The sequence below is a fragment of the Rosa chinensis genome, chromosome 2, assembly GCF_002994745.2.
Source record: "Rosa chinensis cultivar Old Blush chromosome 2, RchiOBHm-V2, whole genome shotgun sequence".
In the NCBI taxonomy this organism is placed as follows: Eukaryota; Viridiplantae; Streptophyta; class Magnoliopsida; order Rosales; family Rosaceae; genus Rosa; species Rosa chinensis.
In genome coordinates this window covers 82,805,410-82,824,190 of record NC_037089.1, presented here as the reverse complement: position 1 = coordinate 82,824,190, position 18,781 = coordinate 82,805,410, and the positions used below count along the sequence as shown (strand labels likewise).

Here is an 18,781-nt window from a genome sequence, read left to right as displayed (position 1 = left end):
TGGAGTTCGGGGACTTGTAGGAGCTAGGTGCCTCTCGGACATTGTTTATGCTTGATGACTTCATGATTATAACTCCCCAACCAAGAAGCTCATTTTACTTGGGGACTTGTAGATACCTCTCACTATGCATGGAGGATTTACTACATCACCAAGCATAAGTAACACCCTCTTTGGGACACCCACAAGCCATGGTGAGGCCCAACCGAGACGTTCATCCCGTAGCCCTATGTTCAAGCTACGCTATGGTATCCGGAAGTGGCAAATACGTCGCCGGGAAGTCACCTTCCCGGCCTTGCCAAGTTTTGCCCTCATAACATAGCTTTTCTATACTAGAATAGTGGTATTTGAGTCCCACATCGGAAACCATGTAAAGGAAATAGCTTCCTTCAACTATAAAAGGAATGCCTCATCCCACAACTCAAGACATCCCATTACACACTTTGTAATCTCCTTTGAGCTGCAAGGCCCAAACACACATAGTACAATATTCAAGTGGACGTAGTCTCCCGTTAAAGCGGAGATTAACTACTATATTTATTGTGTGTGTGTCTCTCTCTCTCTATTTGTCGTTAATTAGTGCTTTCAGTTTCTAACTTTACGTAACAATTAATAATTTTTTTTTTCCACAACTGTTGTTGTTGGCCATTTAATATTTTTATCTCTTATTTTATTTTCTTTATAGATTAAATCGTCAAAATTAGTAAACAAAAGATTTCGTTTCATTAATCATCGAAAAAGATTTCGTTTAGTTGACTTGTTTGTCCACTCTGACCCTTTGGGGACCCTCACGTAACCACCTCTGCCTTCCTTCTTCAATGCACCGTCCGAACACTCTCTCAGTAACAGAAAATAAGGAAACGGTTAGTTCCCACTAGTACAACTAGAGTGGCCTTATTTTTGGGTTGTCTTCCCTTTTATAAGGCAGAGCTGCCCTTTATTCTTAATGACTTTCATTGTATCAACCAAACCAGTTCACCTGCAATGTTTTCTACCCATTATTGCTCACCATTTCTGTACCTTATACAATAACTACTGCATTGTTGCAGTTCTGGGTTTATTATCTCTTCTACGGGTAATGCTTTTGTTTCAAGTTTTGAACACAAAATGCATTCACTTCCGTCTAAAATAATTGAGGGTTGTTCTCATATTTATGTGCAGCAGTTTGGTAGTTGTTTTCAATTTTAATTGTGTCAAAAATTCTACTGCACATTGGAGTATTGGTACTTTGGAGGAGCCAGAAACTATTAATTTATAAATTGGAAAGTATTAGTTTATAAATTTTACAATGTGTTGAGTTTTAGTTCTAAAGTTAAATACTTTATACGGAGCATTATTGTACAAAATCAACAAAGAAACCAGTCACATTCTCAGGAGAGACAACATTTTCATCCCATACTAGTCAAAAAGAAAAACATTTTCATCCCATACTGTTCTTTTCTTAACAATTTTCATCTGTTCTTCTACCCAATGAGATTTTCTTCACATTTTAATATACCAATCCAGGACAGTGTTGCAGTTAGCCATGAACCTATGATAATTCATCTGCTCTATGGTCTCTATGCAATGATATTTTAATCTCACATCCCAAGTAAACTCAGGAAGATATTTTTCAGATTAATCATCACTAAATCTGACCAAAGTTGGATGATGTTACCCTCTTTTCCTTTTCAACTACATCCTAGCCGCTTGATCAATGTGCCTGGAAACGTGTCTTTTGATCCTGAGCTTCCCAAGTAGTACCCATGTGAGTCTTTCTACCCAACAAGTTTCCTACCCCATTGAATCATTGGGTATTCTGCTATTTATACCCCCCTAAACCACCAAGTACCATCCCACTCTAAATCTAACCCCTTCCACTCTCAGTTTCCATCTTCCTCTAGTTTTGAGGTTTTTGTTTTCCCATTTTAGGAGGGGTTAGGTTTGTCTGTAGCAATGGCGACGGTCAAGTTTGTTGCTGCTTTGATCTTGTCACTCCTTGCAATCTCCATGCTCCAAACCATGGTATGTTACTCTCACTCACTCTCTTCATTTGACAGAGAAAATGAACCAAACTTTGCTTGAATAAATTGAGATTTGACCCACATTCATAAATTTTAACATGTTTTGGTTCATTAATCTGCAGGTTATGGCAAACCATGGCCATGGAGGTCACCACAAAGGCAATGTAAGATCTCTCTCTTGAAAGCTTTTGTCTTTACCTTGTTTATGATTCAAATGGTAGCATTTTGCTTAAATTTTGGTACTTTTCTGTGATTTCAGAATCAATATGGACCAGGGAGTCTCAAGAGCTACCGTAAGTTCTAAATCTTCAGTGCCCATTTCTCTTTCTCTTCACTCAATTCAGATCTAAAACAAAAGCTTTACTCTTTTGGGGTTTTACAATGGGATTCCTAGTCAAAAGTTTTGACCACGGTCTTGGGGATGTGTTTGACAGTTTTGAAAAAGCAGAACGACTGATGTTAGTTTTCTTTCATTTGGAATGACCAGAATGCCCATCACAGTGCACGAGGAGGTGCAGCCAGACCCAATACCACAAGCCCTGCATGTTTTTCTGCCAGAAATGCTGCAGCAAGTGCCTCTGTGTGCCTCCAGGGTACTATGGAAACAAGGCTGTGTGCCCTTGCTACAACAACTGGAAGACCAAGGAAGGAGGACCAAAATGCCCTTGAAGCTTTTGAGCCCTCTTCCTTCTTATCTAGTCCACTCTACTACTAACTATATATATGATATGTATTCTCTTTGAGCTGGGTTTGTTTTTGTAGGGTTAAAAGGGACTAGATCAGAAATCTCTGTGATCTAATCACTGAGAAAGAGTTTACCTAAAATGTGGCTATGGCTATTATTAATCTATAGTCACTGATGCAATTTCAGGCTTTTACTTGCACCACCTTATAATTATGTCTTGTGGGTGTGGGGACACATTGTTATAATGTTTATGTCTGAGATCATGAAATGGGTTTCTGGAATTTGGATCCCAGCGAAATCTCTACAGAAACCAATGACTTGTACAAAAGCAAATAGTTTGGGGCACCCTACTTGTTCCCATAATGGCCTCTACTATACTGAAGACATATACCACTTTCTTGTGGAGACAAATTTTTATAGCGTTTATGTCTGAGAACGTGAAATGATGAAATGGGTTTCTGGAATTTGGATCCCAGCTAAAACTCTACAGAAACCAATGACTTATACAAAAGCAAATAGTTTAGGGTACCCTACTTGTTCCCATAATGGCCTACTGAAGCCATGTTACCATTTTCTTTTGAACTCAGATCCATCATGAATCTCTTAGTTTTACAACTGTAGTCATCTCATAATAGAAAGGGGGAAATAATTTCAAGAACAAAATTAGAGTTTGAATTGACCTACCTTTTTTAAGCCTAACATGGTTCATGATGGAAGTCCCCTGTTGTGCATCTAAATGCCGATTTTCCAATGCACAAAGTTCTCAAGTGGACATGTATTTCGTGAAACAAATAGTGCAGTTAATATGTTGGCTTATTTGGCTAGTCTAGATCATTTTATTAATGTGTTTAAAGGAGGATTTTGGTTTTCTTTAGGATGTCCTCTACGATGATTTGTGTAATGTCAAAAGGCATGCTCGGGGTTCATGTATTACGTCTCAGGTGCAATAAAATATAAAAAATAATAAAATAGGCGTGAGGATCAGCCTCTCAGCTTGACTGAGTTTCAAAGTCAATTATTCAAAACAAAAGTCAAGAGTCCCAGCCCAAAAGACAGATGGGCCACCGAGGCCCAAAACAACAACTGTACTGGAAAAACCCTCTCCAGTCTTATACATTTCTTAAATTAGCCCAATCAAATCCCAGCGCAAGGACTCGAGATTGACAAGATGACCCAGAACAGAACCGAGACATTCACAATGGCAGTGCTCTTTTAGAGCCAGAAACGCAGGGCACTGCAAGACAATAGATGGATGAGTTGCAGAGTAACATATACTGGAGTCCAGAGTGTACAAATATGTAGAAAAATATATAGAACACATACAGATGGACAATAATTAAATAAAGAGAAATAGTTGAAATTAATTTTTTATGCTTAATGCATCCGCTAACCTTGCACTAATACTTTTCATGAATTATTGAGGAGGTCATGGATCCGGATCTGGGGGCTGGGGTGAAGGTGAAGATGGTCGAAAGTCCAGGAGGCCGGTTATAAGAGCCACCATGAAAATAATGTACATAGCAGCACGCTACAAACACACAAAAAATCACATAAAATGTTATATTTTGTCCACTTGGTCAAGTTTGAGTTAACAAGTTGGATACTTGGATGGCTGCATGGCTTGCAAGGATAGAAGAAATTCGGCATACAAGACTTTCACCAACAGCGGCGTTATTCAAATCCGGCAGTATAGCCTATATAAAGGATTACAATGCATAGAATCTCAATCATACATAAACAAACATAAACAAAGTTTTAATTTATATAAAGAGGCCCCTATTATCAATGAGAATACACAGCGATTTCCTCTCAATTTCTGATTCCCTAAAATACGTTATCAGCACGAAGCCCTAACCCTGAAAACCCTAGTATCGTAACCCTCAAAATCCTGCAACCACCGCCCCACATATCAAAGCCCTAGTCCCAAGGAGCCCAAAACCGACGGCGGAACCACCGGAACCAGCCGAAATCTACCTGAACTAGCCATCAGAAAAACTGAACCAGCCTCTGTCCCTGCCGAGCCCTGTGCCTGCCCTCCGCAAATCTGCTGAGCCCCTGCCTAGATCTGCCGAGTAGCTGCTGAACCCCTGCCTAGATCTGCCGAGTAGCTGCTGAACCCATGTCGAGGATCTGCCGAAGCATCCGCGAGACCTTCCGAGAAGCTGCTGAGCAGCCCTGCATAAGCCCTGCGAGCACCTGCCGAGAGCCCTACGCGCACCTGCCGAGAGCCCCGCACACCTGACGACAGCCTTCCGCACACCTGCCAACACCTGCGCGCAGCCCCTACAAGCCCTCGCCCACACCTGCCGAACACCCCTGCACAACCCTTGCAGTAGCCCCCGCAACTACCCTGAACCGCTCTGCCTAGCTCCGGCCACCACCTTTGGCCACCAGTTCCTGGCCACTTTTCCGGTGACCTCCGACGACCTTTTTCCGGCCATCTTCAACAACTTTTCTAGTCAAGATTTCCGGCTATTTTTCAAGGTAAACTTTTCTAAAAGTTTTCGTTTTTTAAGTTTTTCAATTTCTTCTTCGAGGACTTCCAACCTCCCTTCTTCTACCCCCCTTTCTTCTTCATAAGGGAGACCAAATTAAGCCGAAATGTGGGGGTTCGTGTCACTCCAAGCTTGGAGCTTGTAGAGTTCTCCAAACTTAGAGTTTGTTAAGATAAAACGATTAACCGCAAACATCATTGTTTCGATCTAATCCAACCCCTCTTGGAATCGAATTTCTTAGAAGCGACTACGCTCGGAAATTCCTAATTTCTTGGAAGCGACTACGCCCAGAAATTTTATTTGTTTTCGTGGTAGCCTTTTTCACTCCAAAACTAACTCTAATTTCTTGTTCTCTTTCAGGATGAGTAACCTGAACAAATTGGACTTTGCTCCATTGGGACCAACTGGCTCTGAATATCACAGGTGGGTTCATGATATCCGCCAGCATCTCAAGGCAGATGGAATCTTGGATACGATTCTCGAGCCTATCCAGGACGTGCTAACTGTGGAGCAAGCTCAAGATTTGGAAGTAAATAGAGCAGCCTTAGAGGCAAATAAGGCGAAAGCCATCATCTTAATGGCTCGCCATATGGATGATTCGCTCCAGTACGAGTGTATGAATGAAGAAGACCCCAGAAGGCTGTGAGTCTCACTCGAAGATAGATTTGGCAACGTCCTTAACTCCCTGCTTCCTGAACTAAAAGTGAGATGGCATAGCCTCCGCTTATGTGATTTCAAGTCAGTTCTTGACTACAACTCGGAAGCACTTTTCATTAAATCCTTAATGGATTATGTGGTAAAGAGATCACAAATGCGATGTTGATTGAGAAGACTCTCTCTACCTTCCCCATCTCTGCATTGATGGTTGCTAAGAACTATCGAATTGATGTTACTGCAGGACTGATCACAAGGTTTCATGAGCTCATTGGAGGTATGAATGTCGCTGAAAAGCATGACAACATCCTTGTGAAGAACTATAATTCGAGATCAGTGAAAATAGAGCATATTCCGGAATCCAATTATAGTCGCGCCCCTAAGAGAAGGCGCCAAGAGCAAAACCCTAACCTTAGGAATAAATTTGGATGTTCTGGTCCATATAATCGCTCTACTTGAGAAGGTAATCGCCAAAATAGGCGAACGCCGAACCGAAGAGGTCAACGTGGAAAGAGAGAGGGAGGCAACGCCTTTGGCCATGTTGGTGGCACCACCAACACTAAGAGCCATCTAAATGACGGTTTCAAAGCGCCTCAATCAATGGAGTTTGAGCAAAGAGATGTATGTTCTCGATGTGGAGTGTCTGATCATTAGGCACACATTTGTAGAGCTCGTGAATAAATTGTCACCGCCTACAAAGCATATTGTGAAGCAAGAGAAGCTCACTATATGGAATAAGAAGATCAAGAAGATGATCTAGAGTGAAGGGTTGAAGACTACAAATCTGTCTGGGATCAATAGATCGTCAATTCTGTTTAAGTCTTTATTTTTCCAAGAGATGTAATAGGCAATTGCCATATATTTTTGTAGTAAATGCCAATGGTTTAGCTTTTCTTCAAAGTAGGCTCAATCAAAGTAAGTGTGATGTCTAGGAAGGTTATGAGATTAGTGGTACTTAAGCGAGCCTTGCTCCATTGACATCTCTCTACTCACCTGGTCATATTTATTTTGGAATTACCGAAAGAAGTTAGACAACTACCATTGTATTGCATTAGCTATCATTTTGGATTAGATTTTGTTTAGTCAAAGAGACAATTATGTAACTCCGTTGGCTTATGAATAAAATTTCGAGTTCTTTATGACTCCATTTTGATTATGAGCATATGACTTTTGTGACTACGATGGCTGGGCCATCAGTATTAATTCCAGGACATGGAATAGCCCAAGTTCCACTTGCCCAATGGCACCTTAATCACTATCACAGAAACTCTCTACGCTTCTAGACGAATCACACATATGAATAGCCAACGGATTCCATACGAAAACGCATGTAGAGAACGTAAATGAGTTCCTTTGGAATACCTCTAATGATTGCAAACAAAGGCGCATCTTAAAAAAGTTTATGTGTCTCTCTAGTGGACTTTATGTCACTATTTGAGCTGTTAAATCCAATAAAGTTACGAGAGAAGATCTCTTGGATTTAGACACATATTGGCTTTGTCATGACAGGATAGGTCATCCTAGTCATGATATGATGATCCATCTACTAAAGACTTCACATGGACATCCTTTTTCTTGAGCGCCAAGAAGGATGAATCAAAAGTTGATTCCTGGACTAAGTGTGACCGACGTTGCTGCCTAGGGCACTGCCTCCTTCCACCACCAGCCTAGGGCTGGCGCAGTCTCTATCCATAACTCCATGGATGGCGTCCATCATGATGATGGCGCCCCAGGTGATTCTGCAATCACCAACTTGCTTCAAAATAGCGTTTCAGATGCTCAGGCCTAACCAAAATTCTCATTGGTTACTTTTAAAGCCTCTCGCTCGTTTTAAAAGCTCGTTCCTTAGGGAAGTTAGAACTGAGACCGTCTTATGCAAAAGATATGAAACTACTCATTATGTTCTTACATAGAACCCATGGGGATTCTATGGACTAATTCAACCAACTTGCAGACGTTTAAATATCTCATGATGTTGGTTGACATGCAAACACGCTGGTCACGTGTTTTGGCCATTGTCCACTTGTAATGCTGCTTATGCTACACTTCTAGCACATATCATATGACAACGGACTCACTCCCCGGATCATGCTCTTCCATCAATTTGATTTGACTATGCTAGAGAGTTTACATCGAAGACTTTCGATGGTTATTGCATTGGGACTGATGTTGGACATCACATTCCCATGTACACACCCAAATGGTCTTGCAGAAACGATTACGATGGTAGTCCAGACATTGGTAATGCCCACCAATCTCCTTATATTCGCTTGGGGTGATGCAATATCGCATGCAGCTATGCTAATTCGTCTACGACCCACCGCCACTCGATGTACCTCTGCGTTACAGCTAGTGACTAGGTACAAGTATCGTACTTACGCATATTTGAGTGAGTCATTTATGTGCCAATTGCACCGCCATAGCTCTCTATAATGGGTCCTTACATATGAATGGGCAACTACGTTGGATTTGAGACTCCAACAATAGTCCGCCACTTAATGCCCTTGCAAGGCGATCTCATTACCTCTAGATTTGCAGGTTGTCACTTTGATGAGACAGTCTTCCCGTCGTAAAGGGGGAGATAAGAATACGAATGTTCAGCAGGCACGACAGAAATTGTCGTGGCCTGTCCCCACTATGTCTCATCTCGATCCCTATTAAAGTGACGAGATCACACAAATATGCTGCAAACATGCCTGCAAGGAAGGACGTAGCGCCACCCTCCACGGAGGTAGGCATGGTGCCAATTCCAAAGAGAGTGGCACTCTGGCGTTACAGGCTATGGCCCCAGCTAGGATGCTTGGGAGGCCCGTGGGTTCGAAGGACACTTTGGCACATTCCAATCCTTTGATCATCAAGACTCAAAATCTGTCTCATGAGAATCTTTTGGGTTAGGGTTATCGTTGGGGGACGCCTCAACGTCAGAACCTATTCCTGAGAATATAGAGCTCTATGAAACTTACACTAGTGTACATGAGACGGGGATAGAAACTCCATCATAATTGGTGATGTAGTTGCGCATTTCATTGCGCATGAGTTTGTTGAGCCAGATGATATCGAACCACGCTCCGTTGATGAATGAATGCCAACGTAGAGAAATTTGGCCTAAATGGAAAGATGCAATCCAGGTTAAGATGGATACTCTAACGAAGTGGAAGGTTTTCGAGCTAGTGATGCCAACACCTCCTAACATAAAACCTATTGACTAATGGGTTTTCGTTAGAAAGCATGATGAGAAAAAGAGATGGCAATCTCGCCTTATGGTGCAAGGCTTCTCACAAAACGCGCTGGAATTGACTACGATGAGACATATTCTCTTGTAATGGATGTCATTGCACTCCACTACCCTGTCAGTTTGGTAGTTTCCAAATAACTGAACATGCAGCTTACAAATGTGATCACTACGTATCTCTATAGGGATCTATATACGGAATATACATGAAGGTTCATTGTGAACTTCATTTACCCAAGTCAAGTGGCTCTAGACCACGGAGCGCATTTACAAAGAGGTTGAAACGCTCGCTAAAATGACTACTTGATTGGGAAGGGATATGCCCACGCGTTTCCATAACAAGTTTCGGATTCTATCGATGTTCATGTTGGACATGATCTTCATTGCAAGCCCTTAAAGAGTTAAGGGAAACTGCTGAACACTTGAAATTCGATTTTGAGATGAAGGATTATGAGAGAACACGATTATGTCTCTGTTTGGAACTTGAGCATCGTGTTGATAGATGCTTAGGCATTTTGATAAGATCAAACCTTTAAGCACCCCCATGATCGTCCTTAGTCTTGATCCTGAAAAGGATTCTCTTCGTCTGAAGGATGATGACGAAGATGTGCTAGAGGCAGAAGTGTCTTACTTGAGTATAATAGGCACATTATTGTACTTAGCTCAATGCACAGGACCAGACATCTCATTTGCAGTGAACTTGTTAGCTAAGGTATAGCTCTGCGCCAACGCGACACCATTTTGATTGGTGTAAAAGACATCTTTCAGTACTTGAGATGTACGATTGATATGAACTTGTTCTATCTCTATAGTGAGATGATAGATTTGGACCCATCACACACCAGAAACGCCGCCAACGCTGGCCTGCGTTCTCTATCCCCATCCCAAAACGATATAAGTGTTTTGGAAGGTTTTGCTGATGCTCGGTACCTCTCTGACTCACACAAAAGTCACTCCCAAATTGGTTAAGTGTTCACCATGGGAAAAGACCGTGATATGTTGGAGGTCTACAGAACAGACCGTAGTCGCTATATCTTCGAACCATGCAGAGATTATTGCTTTTCATGAAGTGGTTCGTGAATGTTTATGGACTGGATCCATAATTACGCATGTTCGAACAATTGTAGTTTGAAGTCTACCACAAAATAAGCCTACGAGCATTTAGGATAATGCTGTTCGTTTTGAACGAATGAAGTAAGGCTACATCAAAAATGACAACACCAAGAATAATCAGCAACAACAGACTCTCCTCAAATACTAAAGTGAACTAGGTTCGATCTGAGGATAATGTGGCAGACTTGTTTACTAAGTCATTGCCCAAATCCACGTTCGAGAAACATGCGGCAAGAATTGGCTTGCGGAAATTATCTGAACTCCAATGATCGTAGTCATCAGGGAGAGACGCAGACATCAAGGGGAGATGTCTACATGTTCACCGCGAAACATGAATGGTGTGTTGTGCTCTTTTTCTCCTTCGACCGAGGTTATTTTTGTCCCACTGGGTTTTTGCTACTCGGCAAGATTTTTAACGAGGCAACGAGAGAAGCACCGCATTTGGGCAACACAAGGGGGAGTGTTCAAGTAAAACTCTAATTTGTGTTTGGCCCAAACTCTAGGTTACTTGCCCTAGTGGTAATATGGTTAAATTAGAAGGATCTAGATTCCTATTCAATGTACGATTACTTTCCTTGTATGATTGAGATTCTATGCATTGTAATCCTCTATATAAAGAGGCCCATATTATCAATGAGAATACACAGCGATTTCCTCTCAATTTCTGATTCCCTAAAACAATTTATTTATTTTTGAGTTTTTCTAATTATATATATATAAATATATTTAATTGACGTATCCGTATTATATTATATTTAAGATTTGCCGTATTCATGTATCCGATCGTATCGTATCCGGATACTCGTACTCGTATCGGTGCTTCTTAGATGTGGTATAATTAATTAATTACCTTAAGAGTACCACTGCAATGACAAGGGGATTCCAGTTTGTCTATGAACTGATCTGTCAGGTACAGATTTTACATTCTGCACTTGATGATGGTGGTGGTTCTACTGGTCCCTTAATCCCAACTGCTAAGTCATCAAGAATATTAACCCCTTCCTCTTGGTCTTCTTTCTTGTTTTTCCGATCCATGCTCTCAAAGAGAGATAATAGACACCTCCTGTAATTCAATTCGCCATTAAATATGTGTTTGATGTCAAGCTCAACTGTGTACTAATACCTGCACCAGGAATAAACTCATATAAGAAAGAAGATCTTGTCATATTCAAAGTTCAGCCGCGTACACGCAAAAGAAAACTAAAAACCCTACAGCCCTCAAATTCATACTCAAATTGCAAGATGGTTAGTTGTAAAACTTTTTATGACTGTTTTACAAATTATTTTGAAATTGTTGAAGAGCAATTTGCAAGTGATGAGCAGAGACCAGCTGAGACGACGGTTCATGTCTAAAGAATTATTGTGGACTTGATGATTTTCCATGTTTCATATCGAGAGACTATTAATTACTATATATTGTTCAACATTTTTGTACCAAATATTATTAACAGCATTCTTGTTGTGAAGAAGATGGTTAACAATCTATGTAGCTACAATGCTACATAAAAGAGGTAGTCTTATGTTTTCTACTAATATAGCAGAGCCGAAAACAAAAACATTACACATTAAATTTACAAACCATATCTCGATTTACTAGCTATGTAACTGGTTACATTAAGCGAGGGACTCCGATAGCCTGATCCACCCATTGAGCTCTGGCACGCAAATTAACATTTCAATTCGCATAATTTTTGTGAAAATATGGATTTCATCGCCTTAGATTTCCAAGCGGGAGATGGAGCGGGAGCTGCAACGACGGCGGAGAGCCACAACTATGCTAGGCGGCCGGAGATAAATGAGAAAAGTGCAACTATCGATTGACAAAATTGAGATAGAGCCGCTGAGATAGGAAATAAGATTGAAGATGGAGGACGGCTAGTCTCATGGACGGCTAGCCAGGACCTTGGTCTGAACCTGGCATGTAGATGAGGTGCACGACATGGCTGCTGCTTAGAGTTATTTTTGTTGTCACAATTACAGTTGGAACTGCATCTTTCAAAATAGGAATCAAGATCGTGACCAATCATTTGGTTCATGATGACTGAAGTAAAGGATGTACATACATGTGCATTTGCAAGCATAATTAGCTATAATGAGCCACGCTCATTGTACCGCCAGGGGTACCAACGCCCACCATATAGGTGACTGGCGTAAAGACAGCTAGCCAGGTTACCGCCTGAGCCCCGGAGCAACCCCAAAGCACCGCTGACGCGCCGCCACGCGCCGTGTCAAGATAGCATCAGAAGCTACTGAAACTGGGAACTGAAGCACATCAGTCCCACATCGAAAACAAGGAGAAGATCATCCTCTTCCTCACCTATAAAAGGTCCTCTCCTCTCTCCTCATTTATTACGCATTCAATACTTACCTACTGTTACTTTGTCAAAATAAATACATTGACTAACTTAGGCATCGGAGAGTTGAAGACCGCCCAGCGCGGTCTCCCTCTGACGCCCATTGTATTTTACTTGACAGGTAACGGGAACTACAATAACAACACAAGTATCGGTCCGCCCACCGGATCAGCGTTAACTAAGGTCCAGCTACCGCTAGACTTTTAGACATTAACATTGGCGCCGTCTGTGGGAATCCTTGAACGGAAGGTCATCCCATCACAATTACCATGACTAACGGTAGCGGGGAAAATGTCGGGGAGCAGGCAGACCAGTCCGCCGTTCCCCAACCCGCCCACCCAGCGGTAGGCATCAACCGCGCACTATTCAACACCCCGGTCAACCCAGGCGGTGAAACAAATCCAAGCAGCAGCCGTCCCCCAGGTCAGGACCTCACCGCCTTGTATGAGCTGGCGCTCGCGGACCTCCACAAGGCAAATAGGGAACGCGAGCAGGAACGCAAGGAGAAGGCGGAAGCCCAACACCAGGTGGCCACACTAATGACACGCTTCGACGAACTAAGGCGGACGCTGGACGCAAACGCCAACCCCACACGAAGTGAGCATTCACACAGCACCAGACACAGCCGGCCTACCGCTGGTATGGGACCCATCGTGCAAATGCAGGTACCGCCAAACCCACCTGAGCTGGCGGGAATGGGACCACCTCCTGTCCCACAACTGCTGGAGCAGGAGGCGGAGTCGTCGTTGCGCACCCACCGCTCGAGGACTAGAGCACGGACTGAGGGCAATCTACCCATTCCCGGGCGGGGGTTAGTTCCGCGGAACGCCCGAGTGGGCCCCGCCGGCGACGCAACCACCCAAATTTTGGAGAGGATGCAGCAATTAGAACGGAGACTAATCCTGGCAGAGGCAGGCACCCCGGCGCCAGCCCCAAACCCACTCTTCGCGTCCAGGCCAGGCCCATTCACCGCTACAATTTTGCAAGCCGTCAGACCAGCGTTTGCAAAGACCCCAAAAATGTCACATTATAGCGGTAAGACCGATCCCTTCGTCCACATGGACACGTTCAAAAAGGTCACCAACAACAAGGGATTCGATGACGCCACCCTGTGCCACTTGTTCAGCGAAACGCTGGATAGTGAGGCAATGAGTTGGTTTTTCGAGTGTCCGCCAGGGTCTATCGACTCATTCCACGCATTATCTCATGCTTTCCTCTCTCGATTCATCTTATTATCCGCCGGTCATCACAACACGAGCCAGTTGTTTGGCGTCAGGCAGGGAGGGGACGAATCATTGAAGGCATTCGTCACAAGATGGCGAGCGGCAGCATCTCAGTGCCGCGATCTCGACAAAACGATGGCTTCGGCGGCTTTCAAGCAGGGACTCCTCAAGGGACCATTCCTCTATCACCTCAACTACAATCATCCCAATGCGGCGTATGATCACCTTATGAGTGAGGCGGTCATTCATGCCCAGGCAGAATTTATCACATATGGAGAAACCCCACCGCCACCAGCAACACCAACAAAGTCATCTCAACCCTCCTCCAGCCATCAGGAGACCGCCAGCAAAGCCCCCACCGCACCGCCAGATGACAAAAAGAGGGAGTGGCAACAGGGCAGTTATCAAAGCAAGAGGCAGAAAGACAACCACTACAAGGGCAACCGCCCATCCCATGGGGACAATCGCAACAAGCAGGCGGAATCCTCTCAGCGGTATGCAGTATTCACCGTCCTCACGGCCTCGTACGAGGAAATTTACAATCAGTGTAAGGATCAAATACCACCGCCACCCCCGCCGAAGTTCCCCAAAAAGGGTAAGCCAAGAAACACCGGCATGTGGTGCAAATACCACGAGGACAGCGGTCACAATACCAACAGTTGCAACGCTCTCAAAACGGCCATTGAGACCATGTACCGTGACGGCAAGATGGATCAGTTTAAGGTGCGCAAACCGCCACCTGTGATTGCCAACATTGAGCCATTGGGCCGCATCAACACCATCGATGGCGGGGCTCCAATCACCAACATGTCTCACAGGGCAAGAAAGCGATATGCCCGCGCCAATCACCCAAGGGAAGTCTGCAACATCCACTACGAGAGATCGGTCAAACTCCCAAAGTCTGGTTGGGAGCCCATCACCTTCTCAGAGGAGGAGGAGCGCGGAGTACATCTACCCCATGACGACCCATTTCTGATCGATGCCATTCTCGACAGATGGTCAGTAGGAAGAATCCTGGTGGACAGCGGATCTGCTGTCAATGTCATATTCAGCGGTTGTTACAACAACCTTAAGCGGAACAAGAAACTGCTACAAGACCATGAGCCACTGCTCAGTTTCTCCGGCGATATCACTCAGCCGCTGGGTTCTGACTACATGCGGTTAACCGTCGGTTTCAGTCCATGTATGGCACAGGTACATACTGAGTTTATAATTGTGGACTGTTTCAGTTCGTATAATGCCATCATAGGACGGCCGGCACTCAACAAGCTCAAATGCATCATCGCCGGATACATGCTTCTCATGAAGTTCCCCACACCCAACGGCACGGGCTGCGTGAGGGGAAGCCAACAGCTGGCACGAGAATGCTATTCAACAACTGTAGCACGGTCAACGCACCGCCATGAAATCCTGACAGTGGGTAATGACCCACCACCACCGAATATCTTTGAGGATCCTAGGGATGAGGAGAAGAAGTATGTAATGAAGGAGCCGGTCAACCCAGACACGTCGCTGAAGGTCGTCTGCGTCTCAGACGAGCATCCCGAAAGGACGGTCCGCATAGGCGCACAGCTAGACCCAGAAGTAGAGGCAGAACTCACTCAATTCCTACGTGACAACGCCACCGTCTTTGCATGGTCCTATGCGGACATGTCTGGCATCTCCACTGAAATAATCACCCATAAGCTGACCATCAAACCTTCCTTCTATCCCATCAAACAGAAGCGGAGGGCTTTTGATGAAGAAAAATACCGGGCAATCGGACAGGAGGTCGCCAAACTACGGGACATTGGATTCATCCGCCAGGTCATCTACCCTCAATGGATCTCAAATCTGGTAATGGTGAAGAAGCCCAGCGGCAAGTGGCGGATGTGCGTCGACTTCAAAAACCTAAACAAGGCATGCCCAAAGGATAGTTTCCCGCTACCTCGTATCGATCAGCTGGTCGATGCAACCGCCGGACACGAACTCCTCAGCATGATGGATGCCTTCTCCGGATACAATCAGATCAGAATGGACCCCAGCGACCAAGAATGCACCACCTTCACCACCGACAAAGGCCTCTACTGCTACAATGTCATGCCTTTTGGTCTGAAGAACGCCGGTGCAACTTATCAGCGGTTGATGAACGCTATGTTCGCTGAGCATCTGGGAAAAATTATCGAGGTCTATGTGGATGACATGCTAGTTAAGAGCACAAAGGCCAGCGGACATGTCACAAACCTCAGGATCATAATAACCATCCTCCTGGCCTATGGTATGCGCCTCAACCCAGAAAAATGTTTCTTTGCAGTCACCGCTAGCAAATTTCTGGGCTACATCGTCAGCGAGCGAGGTATAGAGGCTAACCCAGATAAGGTACAGGCCATCCTTAGCCTGTCGGACCCCAAGTATAAGGTAGACGTCCAGTGTCTCCAAGGCAAGTTAACCGCCCTTTCTCGATTCATCTCTCGACTTACTGACAAGTGCGCCCCATTCTTCAAACTCCTCAAAACAACTCACAAGAAGGTCATCGACTGGAACCCAGAGTGTCAGGCGGCGTTCCAGAGCCTAAAAGAATATCTAGCAGCAGTCCCTCTCCTTTCTGTTCCTGTGCAAGGAGAGACATTATTCATATACTTGGCGGTCTCGGCAACGGAAATAAGTTGCGCCATTGTTCGGCGGGAAGACCAGGATGAACTCCCGGTATTCTACGCCGGCAGAGGCATGAACGGAGCAGAAACAAGATATGCACCGTTGGAACAGCTAGCCCTCGCACTTATCGTTGCCGCCAGACGCCTCAGGCAATATTTTCAAGCGCACACAATCCATGTGCTGACCAATAAACCACTGAGACAGGTGATGCAGAACCCTGAACATTCAGGGCGCCTCAGCAAGTGGGCCATCGAGCTCAGTGAATTTGACATAGATTACAAGCCAAGAACCGCCATGAAGGGCCAGGCGGTAGCGGACTTCATCGCCGAGCTCACCGAGCGTCAGCCCAGTCCCAGCACGGAGAATGAGCCTGGGACGGAGTTGGTCACCGCTAAGGAGCCAGCTCCCCTACAATCAGATTGGAACCTGCATGTGGACGGCTCCGCCAGGGCCAAGGCCAGCGGCGCCGGAGTCATCCTCACAGGACCTGGGGGCTGAATGTCGAATACGCGCTAAAATTCAACTTCAAAGCTTCCAACAATATGGCGGAGTACGAAGCACTCATTGCCGGCTTACTCCTCGCCATCGATTCAGGGGCTGACAGTGTCAACATCTTCAGTGATTCCCAATTGGTCGTTAACCAGGTCAATGACAGCTTCCAGGCCAAGGACCAGCAGTTAGCGGCATACTTGGGGTACGTTAAGACACTCCTCAAGAAATTCAAATTTCATAACATCACGCAAATCCCCAGGGAAAAGAACGCCAAGGCTGATTCACTTGCAAGGCTGGCAACCGCCCAACCACATCAGAGTCCAGCGGACACAAGAGTGGAGTGTCTTGACAAGCCAAGTATCACAAAAACCCTGGCGGAGATCTTCAACATTGAGGTCAATACCAGCTGGATGGACGAAGTCATTGAATACAAGCGCAACGGCACATTGCCGGAAGACAAGGTTAAGGCGCGGCAACTCCAGCGGAGGGCAACCCGCTACAACATCCAAAACGGCAAATTGTACCGCCAGGGATTCACCCATCCCAACCTCCGCTGCTTAACCCCAGAGGAGGGAAAGGTCGTTCTAACAGCAATTCATAGCGGGGAATGCGGAAACCACTCAGGCGCCAGATCCTTAGCCAATCGCATAATGCGACAAGGCTATTTTTGGCCTACTCTCGGCGACGATGCCCGCCAGATATCAAGATCATGCCACAAGTGCCAACAATTTGCTGACATCCCGCATGCACCGGCGGAACCACTATCGGTCATCGTCGCTCCATGGATCCACTCAACTTGGGGCCTGGATCTGATGGGAAAATTTCAAACCGCCAAAGGTCAGTTCAAGTACATCATAGTGGCTATCGACTACGACAGCAAATGGATAGAGGCGGAACCACTAACAGCAATAACTACCGCCAAGGTAATTCACTTCCTCAGGAAGAACATCTACTGCCGCTACGGTGTCCCACACACGATAATCACCGACAATGGCACACAATTCAACAACAAGGAGCTCATCTCTTTCACCGCCAACTTGGGTACTAAGATGAGTTTTGCATCTGTCGCTCACCCCCAGACCAACGGTCAGGTCGAAGCAGCAAACAAGATAATCAAAAAACTGCTGAAGAAAAAACTCGACAAAGCAAAGGGTCTATGGGCGGAGAAACTCCCGGAAGTTCTATGGGCCATCAGAACGACCCCAACTTCCGCAACTGGTGAAACTCCTTTTTGCATGATGTTCGGAACGGAGGCTGTCCTGCCTATTGAGGTCTCTCAACCCACCGCCAGAGTCGAGGGCTACCGCCCAGAGACCAACACTGACGGCATCAACCTGGACAAGGACCTCCTGGAGGAAAAGCGACACAAGGCCCACCTGTGCAACCTGCAAAACAAGCAGCGGGTATCGCGTTTCTACAACGCCAGAGTCAAAGCCCGGAACCTCCAACTGGGGGACTGGGTAATGAAGGAAGTCATTCCACCGCCAACAAAGCTTCGCCCAACTTGGGAAGGTCCATACAAAATTGTGGAAGTCGTTAGCCCAGGCACCTTCTACCTAATGGACAGGGATGGCGTCACAACGACCCACCCTTGGAATACCGAACACCTTCGGTATTATTACAAATAGTCATGCCGATACCCAAGAGCATCTTGACTTAGCTAAATTTTTGTTCAATATTTAGCTAAGGGAAGCTACCCAACGGGTACTACCCCTCTTTTGTAAACGCTGATCAGTCAGCTATCAATGAAACGAGGAATTATTCAAACCATTGTTCCCAAGTCTGGCACTGAGGGCAACTGGCAACGCCAGCGATCGTCAGCGGACCAAGTCCGCTACGTAGTGCACTTGGACCAATCTTAATTCCTTTAATGTTCCATTGATCGACAAAAGAAAAATA

At 45.1% G+C, this 18,781-nt stretch overlaps 1 protein-coding gene across 1 annotated transcript; it reads left to right on the top strand.

The window, feature by feature from the left end:
- The first annotated feature begins 1,828 nt into the window (after window positions 1-1,828).
- On the top strand, window positions 1,829-2,951 carry LOC112183898 (gibberellin-regulated protein 6). Its single transcript, XM_024322216.2, has 4 exons — window positions 1,829-2,001; window positions 2,123-2,164; window positions 2,260-2,293; window positions 2,488-2,951. The coding sequence occupies exons 1-4, from the start codon at window positions 1,933-1,935 to the stop codon at window positions 2,667-2,669; spliced, it is 327 nt and encodes a 108-aa protein (XP_024177984.1). The 5' UTR covers window positions 1,829-1,932; the 3' UTR covers window positions 2,670-2,951.
- Window positions 2,952-18,781: the final 15,830 nt, after the last annotated feature.